This window comes from Brachyistius frenatus, unplaced genomic scaffold (genome assembly GCF_029030835.1).
Source record: "Brachyistius frenatus isolate BFR_SWC_R1_liver_20210118 unplaced genomic scaffold, ASM2903083v1 Contig_214, whole genome shotgun sequence".
In the NCBI taxonomy this organism is placed as follows: Eukaryota; Metazoa; Chordata; class Actinopteri; family Embiotocidae; genus Brachyistius; species Brachyistius frenatus.
Window position 1 is genome coordinate 603,740 of NW_027210813.1, and position 17,435 is coordinate 621,174.

Here is a 17,435-nt window from a genome sequence, read left to right on the forward strand (position 1 = left end):
CCCTCCTTTACACTGTAAGACACTCACGGTATCTATTATTTATTCTTATAGTTCGCTGTAGGTCTCTGACCTATTTCCAAAGTCCCTGACTTGGTTACCTGTAGGTCCCTGACCTATTTCCAAAGTCCCCGACTTGGTTACCTGTAGGTCCCTGACCTATTTCCTAAGTCCCCGACTTAGTTACCTGTAGGTCGCTGACCTTTTTTTTTTTAGTTTATGCGACTTTTAGTCTAGTCTACTCAAGACTCTTTAGTTTACCTAGTCTACTCAGACTCTTTAGATCAAAACAACAACAAAAGAAGTTGTCTTACCTCGGGTGCCCGATGTTTTGATGGTGAATCAGCCTTGTTCTAGGATTCCGTCACTCGTCCTCTCTCCAGTCAGTCCTGGTCTCACCAATGTCCAAACTGCTTCGATAAAGAAACAGCAGGAGGTCTTTCCTCAGGAGTCCCAGACTCTCCCGTGCACGGTTTCAGGCTGTGTCCAGAGAGAGGAGGAGATGTTGGGATCCGGCTTGAAGGACCAATTATGTTAGAAAAATTACTCAAGAGGCTTGGTTCAAAATCAAACACATCGGACATTTTATTCTTGCAAGAAGGAGCAACTACATGCGCCCTCAAAGAGAGGTGTCCAGCATTGCTCCCCCCAGCAGTTCTCTACAGCAGGGCTTTCCAGCAGTCCTCCAGCAGTTCTCGCCCCAGCCGGGCTCTACCCAGCCTGGCTTCCCCAGCAGTCCTCTGCTCCGCCGTCCTCGTCTTCCGTTCTCCCCCTCTTCAGCAGGGTTCGCCCCAGCCGGGCTCTCCCCAGCCTGGCTTCCCCAGCAGTCCTTGTCTCATCCGTCCTCGTCTTTCCGTTCTCCCCTGTACACTCCTTCTTTTCGCTCAGGGCAGCTTTTATACAGTTGACAAACAGTGGACAAACAGTTGACAGTCGCCCCCATTCCCTTTGTATCTGCTTTTGTATGGTAATACAGTGTTGGTTGTAGGTCACAAGATAAGGACACAGGGGGGTCGTCAATTAGATGCGGAAAGAATCACTTGCAAATAAGACAGACAACAAAGGAAACTTTTCGGACAGGAGACTTTCCGAAGCCACAATGCAAACAAGAGGAAGAGACAAATCCTTTTTCCCCATCAATCATCCATCAGACCATCCATCCATCCATCATTCATCAGACCATCCATGCATCCACCCATCCATGCATCTGTCCGTCAGTCCATTCATTCCTCCACCTTCTTTTGCTTATTTGCATAATACCCCAGTCCTCCCCCTGTCCAGCAACATCTTCCAACTCCTGCTGGGGGATCCTAAGGCGTTCCCAGGCCAGATGAGATATATAATCCCTCCAGCATGTTCTGGGTCTACCCCAAGGTGCCGTACCGGTTGGACGTACCAGGAAAACCTCCACTGGAAGGCACCGAAAAGGCATCAAAATCACATGCCCAAACCATCTCAAGAGGCCCAAATTAAACAAATGATTAGTACACTTGGCAACTTATTTATTGAGAGGGAACAGTATGTGAACCTATAATGTGACAATACTGGGGTTAAGGTTTGGTTCAGTTTCACATATTAATGCATTCCTGCAAACCACCTCACTGTATCAACCTGAGTTCCACCTTCATGCGATACGGTTTGGGAGTTGTTGTGATTCCAAAGACTGGAGTGAAGTCTGGCTCTCCTGCATCCTCAGGCCAGATGAACTTAAACTTCCTCAGCAGAGTCACCATGATGAGGAAAAGCTCCATACGAGCCAGACCCTCGCCGAGACACATCCGAGGACCTGAGACATGGAAACAGACCTTAAAGTCTATGACCAATTGACCTTACTTACAGTGTGTGTGCATGCCACTCTGAGTAGGAAACGGTTATAATGCACCTGCAGAGAAAGGCATGAAGGCCTCTGGTTTAACAAACTCTCCCTGGTCATTGAGGAAGTTTTCAGGGTTGAATTCATGAGGGAATTTCCACTGTCCTTCCTCGTTGTGCAGTGAGGTCAAGTTCTGGATGATCATTGTACCCTGAAAACAAAAGTAACCAAAATGTCAAAAGCAATAAAAGAGGCATTTCCCTTTGTTGCCTCTGTCACTAAAATATATTTAACCAGTTGCTCCTCACCTTGGGGATGGAATATCCCATAAGCTCTGTGTCTTTAGTCGTGCAGTGGAAGACGCTGAGTGGAACGGTGTTGGCGATCCTCTGCACTTCATGAATCACAGCCTGGATGAAGACAGATTTAAACATCGTTTCAAGCTTTATCTGACCTGGAGCAGACAGTAAACAATGTAGACCAATAAAGCTGCAGCAAAGATAACAGCCAGCAGAATGTTGATGACCAGACAAAAAATAAATGTGACTTGAAGACAGTGGTTACAATGGATTCCCAAGTCCAGATTTACTGGATAAGATCTCTTCCCTTTAGCCAACTTCGTGTCATGTTCTAACATACATGTCACTCAGACTGGTTGCATCGTCCCTTCAGCCATAGTAGTCCCGAGGGATTCACTACCTCCACGTCACTACTTAAACTTTCATTGCCGATCAGGAGGACTGTTTCGCAGGATTTGTTTCTCCTTATCCGTACTTCCTCCTTTACCTACGATTTGCCAACACCTTTCCTTCTCCCCACTGCCACCTCATCCTCTAGCGACTCACCCTTGCCGAATCAAAAAAAAGCTTGACCCTACATCACTATCAGGCAACCATTGATAAACAAAAAAAAACAAAAAGGGGTTTTGGGGTGTCTGTCGGTCCGTTACAAGATGGTGTACAGTACCTGCATGTAGGGCATTTTGTGTCTGTCCTCAAAACTGGCCTGATCCTTCCCTTCCAACACCTGGTTGATCTCCTGCTGACATCGTTCTGACGGGGCGAGATAATATCACACGTGTCATTTAGCATTTCAAAAGACAACTTAGTAAGATGATAACACAGCTGAGAGAGTGAAAGGTAAACTTATATTAGATGCATACCTTGTATGTGTGGGTAGCTCATGAGGTAAAGAAAACCAGTAAGCAGGGTGTTGGAGGTTGTGTCGGTCCCGGCAAAGTGAAGATCTAAAGTGTACATGATGAGTTGCTCTTCTGAAAATGAAGAACCATCATCGCCTCTCTACACAGAGTGGAGTGATAAAAAATTCAAATCAGGAAGTTGTTATAATTCGATCCCTCTAGGAAATCTTGCAATTGCAATAATTTCCGCAAATTCAAACAAACTCCGCAATATCTGCAAGAGCTTGCAATTTTTTTAAATTCCCATGATTTTTTTCCCAAAAAACATTGTCATCAGAATCTGTGCTGAAAGTATTAACAACATAAAGTAAGTCTTTTCAAACAAAACTCACTCTATAAACAACAATAACTCCTCATTTCCAGTCAGAAAGGCACTGCTCTTGTTTTCATCACCAAATAAAACTTTGTTCACCGGAACAAGAGGAGAAACAGGAAGTGACGGGTTTTGTGGGAAATGTGGTCTTCACATTAAAATGATCTAATTAAATGTTTATTATCAAAGGAAGTGATTACATATTTATTCCTTTATCAGGTAAGGCATAACAAAATTGCATTTTTCTTTCTAAACGTGCAATTTTTTCTAATTCTGCCAATTTTCCACAAAAAACTAATATAAAACTTTATAAATTACATCGCAGTTTTTCAGAAAATCCACCACAAAATCAAACATTTTCAATCAAAACAATCACAAAAAAACCTCCTGGAGGGACTGATAATTATTTTAAACACAACCCATACCCATGTACAACATAATGCTAAATCTAAGATAGTAAGTTGAATCTTTACACACAACTATACACAAACACACACCTTATCCAGTTCATCCAGATAGCAGTCAACAAAGTCTCGTGGCTCTCCAGGGACTCTGGTCTTCTTGTGTTCGGTCACCAAACGAATCGTTTGTTTCCTACAAATCTAGAAAAACACCGGGCAAGAGAAGTTTATTTGCACAGCACATTTCAACAACAAGGAAATTCAAAGTGCTTTACTTAAAACATAAAGACATCAAGACAAAAAGTAAAGGCTACAAGGGTTAGCATGGCAATTCTCCATGGAGATCCCTTTTTACCAAAGATGACTTCCACTTATGTAGGTGCAATGCAATCAATCAAAATTTTTAAATTACAGAAATCTAAAACTGCATTAGCTAAGACAAAAGAGAGGGCAGTTCTGGGAGAGAAAGCCAGAATGAATATTTCATTGGTGTTTTCAGGGGAATTAACCCTGGAATTGTCATAGAGGCCAACATAAGTCACCATATCCTATGAAATGTTTAGAGCCTTGTATGCGTGTGTGTTTAGTGTGATTTTCCACATTACCTCCATTTCATTAAAGGCCTTGCTGAAGGGCAGTGGCAGGTTACGAATTATGGGAAGAGCGTTATACAGCTGTAAAGAGAGATAAATCTTGTGTTTTTGGATCCAAACATATGGATTCTGCTTCCCTCAATATAATTACACCAAAAACAATATTTTATTCAAATGGTGAAAAAGAAAACCACATAAAGAAACAGCTGGAGATAATTCCTATCAAAGTTCATTTACAGGGCAAAATTGTTCGAGGCAAGGCGAAGAACGTCTGCAGAGTTTCTGGCTCAGATTGTTCAACTGACAAATACACAGACAGCAAAATATTCACAGCTAATGCAGTTGCACAAGTGTTGAAAAAGCTGAGGTTGCTCTGTTTGCCACTTTGGTCTAGGAACGTCAAGACATTTTGTGAAGACATTCATGATATGCACACAATGAATCTGACTGACTTTGCTGATCTACCTACTTTTCATCACACAGCCTGAGCTGTACTTTTTGTATAGCACTACTTATCAAAAATTAGCGTGCTAAACTAACATGGTGGATATGATGTTGTACCTGCAGAACCTCTGCATGTTGGTATTGTTGTTGCAAACATGTCAGCATCTGTCTTAAACCAGCCTCAGAACTGCTAGCATGGCTATAGATGTTTAGCCTTGAGGACATGTCTGAGTCAGATTTTCTACAGAAGAAACATGCTTTAACTCACCATAGCCCACGGTCCATTGGCTATCTTCAAAATCTCAGTGATGTAATCAACAACCACTGTCATGAACTCTTCGTCATACTCGAAGCGTGTACCAAACAGAACCTGGCAGATGATGTTGAACGCTGCGTTATGAAATATAACTCCAGGACTCAGGGTTTTGCCTGTAAAAGACATTAATAAAATACAGTGTGACACAGTGTTGCACAGAAACGATAGCACAACACAAAATTTAGTTATATGGATCCACAGTTGATGTACCAATGCTGTTTTCCAGTGTTTCAATGGTGTACTGAATCTCTCCATGAATTCTGTCCTCCATTGAATTCTTCCCCAGACCAAAGTTCCTCAGGGTCATCAGAGCAAAGCGACGATGCTCCCTCCAGATGGAGCCATAATCTACCGTAATTATGCCTACGAAAGGTGTAGAAACACAAACAGTTTAGGGATCAACTCATGTAACTCATCACTACTCTGTACCAGAGCTCATCAACCTTTCTCGCCTGTTTTATTACTGTTTTTGATTTGTTTGTTTTCCTGTTTGTCAGCAAGATTAGGGAAAAAGTACCTGCCAAATTTTTATGAAACTTGATGGTAGGGTGTAGCTTCAGCCAACAAAGAAACCATTAAAGTTTGGAGTAGATCCAAATCATCGGGCAGATTAACGAATACCTTTATATATAGATAGGGCATTTGGCTTTGCCTTGTTCCCTTTAAGGTTTGCTCAGCCTCTCCAAAGGCTGGACAAATTAGTGATCAGTCAGGGTGGCTAACTGACGCCAGTGGCTCCAACAATGGTGACAGTGGTAAGGTTTTGGTGCGCAACATACAGTGTATGGTGGTAAATGCGAATTTGTGAAAAACTGCTCCAATAATTTCTTAATTCAATTTAAATCTATGCCTAGTAGGATGCAATACACAATGGAGAATGGCCAGACCTAAATATTCACACAGTGAATTTGGGTCCAGTAATACCAGACTAGATTTTGTGATGGCTTAATGTTACATTTTGTGTATTCTTAGTTCTGGGATGCCAGCTAGGGAGAACCAACACAAAGGAGGTGTGAACAATAACCCACGTTACTCTCACACAACCTAAAAAGACCTTTCAACAGAAAAGTACCAACAACAAAAATAGACATCTATAAATCCTTAGCAATGACAACACACCACAGGAGATGCCCCGTTCTTGCCAATGAGTCTCTTTTATTTTCCTAAGAGAAGAGATGAAAAAATATTAGTTCCATGAAAGAAAAATAAAAAGGAGAAACACCAGCAAAAAGAGTCCACTTCAAGATATGTCCAAGGAAAAACCAAATATGGCAAAAACACATATAATCCACTCCAAAAAGGGAAATAATGTTCGCACAAGTCAATCTGTCAGTTAGTCAGTCAGTTCTATAGGTCCGTTACAATTTGGCCTACTAAATGTTAGTCCTGTGCATCCTGTTTGATGTCCCTATAAGTGTATTGTATCAGTTCCTCTAACAATAACCCCAACCCATGAAATAAAGTCAAAACAATGTATAAAAAGTTATAAAAACTAATGCCTAACACCCAAAAATGTCAATTAGCCAATAAATGATGATGCTCCTTTGCATGACCAGGAAGCCAGTCGGAGCCAGGCTATCCAGTGATTCAAAATAATATAGAAACTGACAGATAACCAGTGCAAGGTTTCTAAAATTGGGGTTATATGTGCTCTATGTCTGTTCTTCGTACTTGGGCTGTTGAACAAGTTGTGAAGACCAAACAAGAGGCCAATATAACTCAATAGTCAAGCATAGAGGTCATAGAAATATGGATTGGTTTTTCTGTGTCACCCTGAGAGAGAAATGTTCTCACCTTAGAAATAATTAATTTGACTAATTCTAATAATTTAAGCCTTTGGTGGCATTTCTAATATGCTTCAAAGCTAAGGTCAGAATTCAAATGCATTATGGCCAAACTTGTGCTAAGGTAATACTGGGTACTGTCTGATTCCTGAATCCAGTCAATGCAGAAAGAGACACAGACCTATCAATGGCACATGTACTGAGACTGTTTCATTATTCATCCAAAAACATTAAATATTTACTCTACCTTTCCTTTGAGTGACATCATTAATAAACAGGTCATGCGGTCGTCCGGCAAAATCTGTCGCCTTGATCACCATCGCCTCCTTCATGGCCTTCACCCCATTGATGACGACAGCTGGTTTTTTGCCAAAGAAAAGACTGTAGACGTTCCCATAAGTCTTCCTCAGCTAGAAGGGAACAAGTTTGACACAAATGTATGTTTACTTTAATTTTTAAAAGGGTTAGAAATATTTGCCAACTTAGTTCAGTTGAGTGTTTATTATCCTGCCAGGTGAGAATGACAAAAGCAGACACAGCAGAGCACAATTACTGCTGACTGTAGAGTCAAATTTACAAGGTGCACTCTACCTCAAGTAAAGCTTCGCCCTCGTCCGTCCCTTGTTTTATGACTAGTTTTGATTTTTGTTTACCTACTTGTTATAGGGAGGCTGTTGCTCAGAGGCTCAGATGGTAGACTGGGTTGCGCACTAATCGGAAGGTGGCTTAACAAAAGACTGACTACATTTACATTCGCAAAAAAGAGATATTGCTGTTAAATATCTTTTCCTCCTCTCCATGCATTGATCACCTAAAAGGTAACACCTTTCACCTATATAATGTTGAGCTCTCAGCAAAAATCTCATCAAAAATATTGTCATATCAAGTCAGTTTATCAAGTATATATTTTTTTTAATTTTATAGTACTCTATTAATCCCCGAGGGGAAATTTCTTTGCTACAGCAGGAGGGCTCTCAGGGGGGGAGCTGCTGCAACAGGCTGCCACTAGCACGGCGCCAGGTAACCTGACCTGAGGTGCATGTTTTTGGATGTGTGACCTGCAACACTTGTTGGGTACACTCCAAGTGTGCAGGGACACAAACAGCAACTTTTTATGCAATCCCATAAAGAGAGTAGAAGCAGCGTTGGTGGGGAGTAACCCATCCCTGCATGAAGTATAAAGCACAAAAGAACTTTAAATAAAACAATATAAATCATTTAAAGAACAACAACATTTATTGCAGCATTTCTCTCACCCTTTCTAAATCCATCAAGGGATCCTTTAGGTCCAGGTGCAAAATGGTCCCCAATACAGGCAGGACAGCAGGTCCTGGTGGAAAATTCTTGGTCCTCCGGGGTTTGACTCAAAGGATGAAGATGAAAATGCAGACCCACAGCAGGACAAGTGATAGAAACATGGTGGGACAGCTCAGACTGAAGTGAAGAGGTTAGCTGCTCGATTTTGGGATTAAAGGTTAGCTCAGCTCTTAGCCCTGCCTCCTCTGGCTGTGTACTTTGTCAAGGTGTCGATGGAGGAAGAGCCCTTTGAGATTGAGGGCTCTATGCAGTTCACCAGGCGGGGCAGAGGGGGAGGCAGCAGAGGTGTTTGGAAGGTGTAAGGTGTGGAGGAGACAGATGAGGGCGGTGAACTAAACCTGTTGAAGAAACAGTTTAGCTCATTGGACCTCTCCAGGTTCCCCCTGGTTGTCTCTCTCTCTCCCCTTGAACCCAGTAATCTCCTTCATACTGGTCCACACCTCCCTCACGTTGTTCTGCTGGAGTTTTGCCTCCAGCTTCCTCCTGTAGGAGTCCTTGCACTCCCTCATCTTCTCCTTCAGGTGGCGCTGCACTCTCCTGAGCTTGTCCCTGTCCCCAGACCTGAAGGCTGCTTTCTTCTTATTAAGAAGAACTTTCAGGTCACTGGTGATCCACGGCTTATTGTTGGGGAAGCATTGTACAGTCCGGGATGGTACGGTGGTGTGTTCACAGAATTTAATGTATTCTGTGATACAGTCCATCATGCTGTTGATGTCCTCCCCATGTGGTCCACACAGCACATCCTATGTCGAAGTTGGCGATAGGGAACAGAGCGGATTTAGAGATCCATTGTAACCACTGTCTTCAAGTCACATTTATTCTTTGTCTGAACCCTTGTCTTGGCCCACCTCCTGTGGTTGTGTACTTTTTGTTTGTCTCCATTAAAGGTGAATAAAAACCTTAAAAAGGAAAGCAAGTAAGTTGTGAACAATTGTATTTTACACCAAACCTAAACCATTAAAATTGGAAAGAAATTCCTCCCGTATATTGAAATGAACGTGGGGTTTTGTTTTTGCAGAAAATCTCTTTTTTCATTATCAAAAATTCAATGGTGTAACATTTTTCATTCATAGGGATATATAAAGGTCACACAGGTCATAAAGAGGGTGGGAAGAGCCATAAATAACCAGGCCGCCTGCCACACCAGGCTTCAATAATGTTGAAAAACCGAAAAGGATCTCAGTCAGATAGGATATATTTACTTTGATGGAAAAAAAATTCTGCATGAGCAATGCTATGCTTATGTTCTTGTTTTAAAAGCAATGAGTGATAATCATTTAATATGCATTTTGGCACACTTGAGCAATGCATCATACAATAAAACAGCCCCAAGTTATTATTTTTTTTCAACAAAAGCAAGAGAAATGATTGGAAAATAGATTTTATTATCACAGATTTTCTTTTTATCATGAAATGCATTTTGTATTTTACATACCAAGCTAAAAACTGTCAAATCTCCTCCACCATTTTAATTCTAAATTTATCAGTTCCATTTCTTAAAAAAAGGTTTAAAAGACTCGAAAAGTATGATGTGATAACATTGATATAGATATATGCAATAAACTGACATATTCCAATTCCATATGAAACTTTTTTTTTTTCCTTTTAACAGGTCAAAGGTCATAAAAGGTTTTTCATACCAAGATGAGTTGGTAAGTTGTGGGTAGTAACATCAGATAAATGGTGATGGAGGCTGGACGACTCAGTCTTGTATATTTAAGCCAATACTGGTACAATAGCTTGAATAGTGCAGCTTCATGGCTAGTTTTTCCTACAGATTAAAATTGAAAAGTAACATTATATTTTAAATGTAGTTGTAGCATGACATCGCCCTCTACAAAGAGTGTTGCATTCCGAGTTGTGTTTGCAGAAGACTTATGGTGAGTCTCTCAAAGTCGGTCAAGGGCCAAAAAATATGGCTCTAAAAAATGTTGATAGGCGAGATACACAAATGTGGGTTTCATTTATTGCCATATTTCTTGTTTCACTTATACAAAGGCAAATAAAACCAGATACCTTATTAATCCAAGGAAAAGACAAATCTTTGGTTTTTGAAAGATGTTGGAAAAGGGGGTGTTGTCTTTTAAACACGGTCCTTTTTTGGGACAAAGCATTGTACATCAATAAATCAACAGACTAATGACTAAAAGGACCGATGATGGGTCAAAATATTGAACAATTTTGAGCTTCCATAGATCTTCTCACCTAACATTTGCCATATATCTCTGGTGATTATTACCTGCTGTTAAAAAAAGGCCTCCATTATTTTCATGAATCGAGTTTTCAGGAATAACTGGCAGTTTGCGTTCATCTGTTTCTGCTGTGTGTCTATACACCACCTCACTGTGACCTGAGTTCCAACTTCATGTGGTACGGTTTGGGAGTTAATGTGACTCCATAGACTGGAGTGAAGTCTGGCTCTCCTGCATCCTCAGGCCAGATGAACCTAAACTTCCTCAGCAGAGTCACCATGATGAGGAAGAGCTCCATACGAGCCAGACCCTCGCCGAGACACATCCGAGGACCTGAGACATGGAAACAGACCTTAAAGTCTATGACCAATTGACCTTACTTACAGTGTGTGTGCATGCCACTCTGAGTAGGAAACGGTTATAATGCACCTGCAGAGAAAGGCATGAAGGCCTCTGGTTTAACAAACTCTCCCTGGTCATTGAGGAAGTTTTCAGGGTTGAATTCATGAGGGAATTTCCACTGTCCTTCCTCGTTGTGCAGTGAGGTCAAGTTCTGGATGATCATTGTACCCTGAAAACAAAAGTAACCAAAATGTCAAAAGCAATAAAAGAGGCATTTCCCTTTGTTGCCTCTGTCACTAAAATATATTTAACCAGTTACTCCTCACCTTGGGGATGGAATATCCCATAAGCTCTGTGTCTTTAGTCGTGCAGTGGAAGACACTGAGTGGAACGGTGTTGGCGATCCTCTGCACTTCATGAATCACAGCCTGGATGAAGACAGATTTAAACATCGTTTCAAGCTTTATCTGACCTGGAGCAGACAGTAAACAATGTAGACCAATAAAGCTGCAGCACAGATAACAGCCAGCAGAATGACCAGGAAAACGGACCAAATTGAAATTGTGTTTAAAGACAGTAGTTGCAATGGATCTGATCAATGATTTGACCATCTGCTGAATGATATCCCTTTAGCCCACTTTGTGTCATGTTTCAACAAACATGCCGCTCAGACCACGATGTACTCAAAAAATAACATCAAAATTACAGAGACATCTGTCAGATAGTGACGGCTTAAAGTTTCACTGTGTATTCTTGGTCCTGTGGTGCCATGGAGAACTCTGACAATAATTGATCTAAATTAACTAAAACTAAGCCAACACAAAGGAGGCATGAACAATAACCCAAGTTACTCTCACACAACCTAGAAAACTTTTCAATAGAAAAGTATCAACAACACAAAATAGACGTCTTTCAGTCCTTATCAATGACAAAACACCACAGGAGATGCCCCGTTCTTGTCAATGAGTCTCTTTTATTTTCCCATGAGAAGAGACAAAACATTTTTAATTCAATGAGAGAAAAAATAAAAGAAGAAATGCCAACAAAAAGGGTACACTTCTGGATTTTTCCAAGGAAAACCAAAATATAAAAATACATGCAATCCACTCAAAAAGGGAAAATAATGTTCGCCCAATTCAGTCAGTCAGTCATTCAGTGTGCGAGTCAGCTCAAATGGCAGCGATACCGGCAGTCAGCTGACTGTCAAGCACTTACTTTTGTGCGGGTAGTAAATGTCGCTCCGAGGTCTGGTTGCATCGTCCCTTCAGCCATAGTAGTCCCGAGGGATTCACTACCTCCACGTCACTACTTAAACTTTCATTGCCGATCAGGAGGACTGTTTCGCAGGATTTGTTTCTCCTTATCCGTACTTCCTCCTTTACCTACGATTTGCCAACACCTTTCCTTCTCCACACTGCCACCTCATCCTCTAGCGACTCACCCTTGCCGAATCAAAAAAAAGCTTGACCCTACATCACTATCAGGCAACCATTGATAAACAAAAAAAAACAAAAAGGGGTTTTGGGGGTGTCTGTCGGTCCGTTACAAGATGATGTACAGTACCTGCATGTAGGGCATTCTGTGTCGGTCCTCAAAACTGGCCTGATCCTTCCTTTCCAACACCTGGTCGATCTCCTGCTGACATTGTTCTGACGGGGCGAGATAATATCACACGTGTCATTTAGCATTTCAAAAGACAACTTAGTAAGATGATAACACAGCTGAGAGAGTGAAAGGTAAACTTATATTAGATATAGAGAGGCTCATAAATTGCAGAGGGATGTAAAAGTAAATTGGTTGCATCAAAAGTATGCATTTAATTCTGGGTTGTAGCAGCGAATGCTAGTGTGCGTGCATTCCTTTAATGTGCAGCTTTCTTGATCAGTTACCTGTTTCTACCAGCCCAATCGCACCAGAAAATGCCAACACTGCTCAGGTGCTTGTTTTTAAAGGAATTAATACAATCAATGTTTACATTGGCGGCCTATAGTGGCCATAGTGATTTTTGATGGGAGCGAAATGGGAAGTCAGGTGACATGTTATAGAAAGTGATCAAGTCAGCATAGGGAATTCGGTTTTCCCTCTGGTTAAAGTGCAGTCTTTTATTTCTGCTGCTCACTAGGCAATTGTTTAATTGTTGGGCTCCTTATTCTAATGTTGTAAGGATTTTACAATGTTAATTCTCTTCAAAAAACTTGTGTTGTGGCTTGGTGCTGAATAAAATTTGAAAAACAATGACTCATATTTACTTGCATACCTTGTATGTGTGGGTAGCTCATGAGGTAAAGAAAAGCAGTGAGCAGGGTGTTGGAGGTCGTGTCAGTTCCGGCAAAGTGAAGATCTAGAGTGAACCATATGAGCTGGTCTTCTGAAAATGAAGAACCATCATCGGCTCTCTAAACAGAGGAGAGTGATTATTGTAAGACAACCTTTGTGATACACCAACTATGATTGTCAGGTTTAGATTAATTAAAACAAATTGGTAGACTCCTTCCAACCCAACTCACTCCCATGTAAAGTATAACATCTGAGATGGTGAGCTGACTCTTTTCACACTCTCATACCTTATCCAGTTCATCCAGATAGCAGTCAACCAAGTCTCGTGGCTCTCCAGGGACTCTGGTCTTCTTGTGCTCGTTCACCGTACGAATTACAATTTTCCGAATAGTCTGAAGATCACCAAGACCAAAGAAAGCGTGTCAGGTCAACAACAGCATGCTGGTGGATTTCTTTGACTTTTGCGGGGTTGTGAATTAGTCTGTTAACACCGAGTTCTACTTGACGGATCTGACGTCTGCATCTTGTACCGTGCGTGTAGTTAGTCTTTTTTTTTTTTTTTTTTTAAATGTTCCCATTACCTCTGCATTCTTGAAGGCCTTGGTGAAGGGCAGTGGCAGATTTCTAATTATTGGAAGTGAGTCATACAGCTGTAAAGAGAGATAAATCATTAGTTATTTTTAATGCAAACTTTCAGATTCAGCTACCTGCAACAAATTTCGTCTAAACAGATCATTTCACTTCAAATACATTTCAATTGGAAGAGGTGATTAACCTGAGTCAGACCTGGTCAAATATCAGCATGCTAACATGCTAAACTAAGATGGTGAACATGGAAAACACTGAATTATACCTGCCAAATATCTGCATGTTAGCATGCTAGCCCAGGGACTGATTGGCAACCTGTTCTGGGTGTACTCAACCGTTCGGCTAATGTTAAGCCAAGTCAAGTCAAATTTTTTTCTATAGCACATTTAAAACACAACAAAGGTTGACCAAAGTGTTGCACATTAACAAACCGAGTCAAACAGTCAAATAGACTTAATCAATAAAAACACAACATCAAAAGCAAGCTTAAACTAACACAAACCATGCAAAAGTGTAAGAGCAGTAAATAAAATCTTTAGTGGTAAAAGTGGAAAAGCTACAAAAAATAGATTTTGAATACTGGTAAAGTTGTCAGCTGGGATACACTCTCTTCTTTAGAGGGTTTGAGGATGGTAGGAAATGGCTTATGGTATGATTGTTAGCATTCTGAAATTAGCATCTGGCTCAAAGCAGCTAGCATTAGCCTTGATGAGATTTCAGAGTCAGGTCTTTTACCTCAGAGACATGCTTTAACTCACCATAGCCCACGGTCCATTGGTTATCTTTGAATTCTCAGTGAAGCATTGAACAATCACTTTGATGAACTCATCATCATACTCGAAGCGTGTACCAAGCAGAACCTGGCAGATGATGTTGGAGGCCGCGTTATGGAACATAACTTGAGGACTCAGAGTTTTACCTGTCACAGACATTTGTATAAAACATTTGCACTAAGACAACATTACAGAAGCAATGGCAAAACACAAAATTCACTCGTATGCACCCACGGATGACGTACCAATACTGTTTTCCAGGGTTTTAACAGTGTACTCAATCTCTCCATGAATTCTGTCCTCCATTGAATTCTTCCCCAGACCAAAGTTCCTCAGGGTCATCAGAGCAAAGCGACGATGTTCTCTCCAATTGGAGCCATAATCTGCCATAATCACGCCTAGAACAGATGTAGAAAAACAAAGAGTTTAAAAATAATCTTATGCAACATTTTCTCAAAATCACTTTCTATATGATTATTGCTGTCCTATTCCAGAGCTCATCTACTTTTTAGCATGTTTTCATCCAGTACTTTAAAACCTGGGGCATTGCTGTAGTAAATGTATCAGGCCAAAAAGAGTTTGTCCAATGTCACAAAGGAACGGCACACCCAAGCACCTGCCCCCTTCCTCACGCTTTGTTGCTAATTTGTGTGTTGTGTACTTTATTTTGTGTTGCGATGAAGAGAAGCCTTCTAGAAAAACATACTGGGCAAAAGTTGAACTTGATTTCTGCCTTAGATGCTTTTATTCTACTTTTCAACATGTCCCCAGCATGCTGCGGCATGTTACCTACCCACTCTGTAAAAACAAGCTTTAACTGTCCCTGACTTTGAACACACATTCTTACATGATTCTGGTCTTCTCCCTGAATACAGTACACAAAGAAATATACAGTGATAGACCCATTAAAGACTCTAATATATCTCATGTTAATTCTACCTTTCCTTTCGATGACATCATTAATAAACAGGTCTTGGGGTCTTCCAGCGAAATCACTGCCCTTGCTGACTATTGCTTCCTTTATGACCTTCATCCCATTGATGACAACAGCTGGTTTGGGGCCCAAGAACAGACTGTAGACGTTTCCATAAGTCTTCCTCAGCTGGGAGAGAACAAGAGAACATGTCATTGTTTGACATACTGTGCATATAGACAAGGGGTCTCCAACCTTTCAGCTAAATGAAATGTAATGTAAGAGAAAAGACCCCTGTTAGCATATTATAATTCTGCAGGAACATGATCCGAGAACTCCAAATCAAAATCTGTGATTACATTTTGTGTAATAATTATTATTTTCTGTTCTGTTACCTTTAATTTCCATTAAAGTTAAATTGCTTGTTTGTCTGATCACACAGTGACACCCGAGACATGTGGAGGTTGTGCACGTCAAGACAAATCTGTTAAATTTATTCAAACCAGTATGTCAAAATATAAGCAGGCACATTTGTAATTGGCGGGTCAATAGGGTTCAATAATGGCAACATAGCCCCATGACAGGGGCATTTGTGATCTGTCGATTGTCGAGCTTTATGTATCTACTGAAAATCTACATAAAATAAAAATATTTTTTTAAGATGCGACTGTTTAGTGTGGGTGCTGGTTCATGGTTGGAGCAATAGAGTGCATCAAACGGACAAAACTGTTCTCAAAAACCTCTCCCTGTTGAGTTGGAGTGATTATTCTGAATATCACATGTAAATAAATTATGCTTTGTTTGTGAGGATAGTTTTGCTTCAGTGTAGATGTGCAATTATATCCATGTGTGTCCCGGTGCTCTGAGATAATGACTTGGGCTGTAAATGATCCTCCTGAACTTTGTTTCTGTAGATGTTGCTGTTGATAAAAGGGATTTGTCGGTGCATTGAGCTTGACAAAGCAATCCCCTTCCACCCACATTGCTTTGACAATCTCCTCACAAATGCTGGCGCATCAAGAATGAATGATAGAAAACACCCTTTGAGCATGACTTGCAGTACTGGTTGGCTAATGTCCAAGTGTGCAGGCAGTCAACTCTACTGATTGTTATATAATCACATAGAGTAGCAGCAGGAATGTTGCTGAGTGTCGTTTGCACTTGTAAGTATAAAGTGTAAAAATGTGTGTCTTTCTCAAATCTTTCCTTTTACAGCCAACAGATTTCATTGCCAAAGGATTTTGGTTACAGCTTCAAGAGTTGTTGTGCCGTTACACATTCACTGTGACTGTTAGGTAAAGTTTGGCATTGGCCATAAATGTCAGTATTTAACCACTGGGTTACATTTAAGTACTAATGATAGTGTTTCTGACATTGGCAAAGCAATTCAAAGCATTTAAAAAGCAACATCATTCATTGCAGTGTTTTTCTTACCCTGTCAAAGTCTTTCAAGGGGTTGTCTAAGCTCAGGGTCCAAATGTTCCCCAGTATAGGCACAATAGGGGGTCCCGGTGGGAAGTTCTTTGGCCTCCGGGATCTGAGTTGAAGGATGAAGAAAACGCAAAGGCATAGTAGGACAATTGAGAGAAACATGGTCGGACGGATTGGACTGAAATGAAGATGCTAGCTGCTTGACTGGTATGCAAGAGTAGCTCAGAGCTTTGCCCCACCTTCTCTGACTGTTTACATGTATTCCCCTGTGAATAAAAGGGCAGAGAGACAGAGGGGTAGGTCACACACTGAGACAGCCCGGTCATTAGGTGCACAAAACACAAATGCCTGTGAGCTGACTATTAATGAAGGGTCAGTGTTTGTGTGTCCATTCAAATGCCTCCACCACAATATTAAACCCCAACCCACATTTCTGATCTGTTTAAATGTAAAGCAAGTAAATGGACATGGGCTCTTTCTTGTAATTATAAGTATTATATGGAGATAGATGAAATCCTATGTTTGCCTTAGAGATGTATTTGATAATGTCTTAGCTTGTAAGGTGGGTGGAAGAACTCTGAGCGATATACAGGCTGCCTATCTCATGCAGTGTTAAATAATTTGGCACTAAGGTGTTAGCACAGTTTAGTCAGGCCATTGGAAACACAAGTCTAAAACACACCTTTTCATCAAGCTCTGACAGATCTGGGTGAAAAGTAAGTTGAAGACTTCATGTGTGC

The 17,435-nt window shown here is 40.9% G+C and overlaps 2 protein-coding genes across 2 annotated transcripts; both read right to left on the bottom strand.

The window, feature by feature from the left end:
* Positions 1 to 1,482: 1,482 nt before the first annotated feature.
* LOC138633281 (cytochrome P450 2F2-like) lies at positions 1,483 to 8,303 on the bottom strand. Its single transcript, XM_069719430.1, has 11 exons — positions 8,119 to 8,303; positions 7,110 to 7,272; positions 5,289 to 5,441; positions 5,031 to 5,191; positions 4,331 to 4,399; positions 3,822 to 3,926; positions 2,973 to 3,111; positions 2,777 to 2,862; positions 2,119 to 2,220; positions 1,880 to 2,021; positions 1,483 to 1,783 (listed from the first exon to the last, which is right to left on the bottom strand). Exons 1-11 carry the CDS (start codon positions 8,131 to 8,133, stop codon positions 1,596 to 1,598), a joined length of 1,323 nt encoding a protein of 440 aa, XP_069575531.1. The 5' UTR covers positions 8,134 to 8,303; the 3' UTR covers positions 1,483 to 1,595.
* A 1,250-nt stretch (positions 8,304 to 9,553) lies between these two features.
* LOC138633282 (cytochrome P450 2F2-like) lies at positions 9,554 to 16,938 on the bottom strand. Its single transcript, XM_069719431.1, has 11 exons — positions 16,699 to 16,938; positions 15,291 to 15,453; positions 14,597 to 14,749; positions 14,337 to 14,497; positions 13,572 to 13,640; positions 13,278 to 13,382; positions 12,971 to 13,109; positions 12,277 to 12,362; positions 11,040 to 11,141; positions 10,801 to 10,942; positions 9,554 to 10,704 (listed from the first exon to the last, which is right to left on the bottom strand). Exons 1-11 carry the CDS (start codon positions 16,855 to 16,857, stop codon positions 10,520 to 10,522), a joined length of 1,464 nt encoding a protein of 487 aa, XP_069575532.1. The 5' UTR covers positions 16,858 to 16,938; the 3' UTR covers positions 9,554 to 10,519.
* Positions 16,939 to 17,435: the final 497 nt, after the last annotated feature.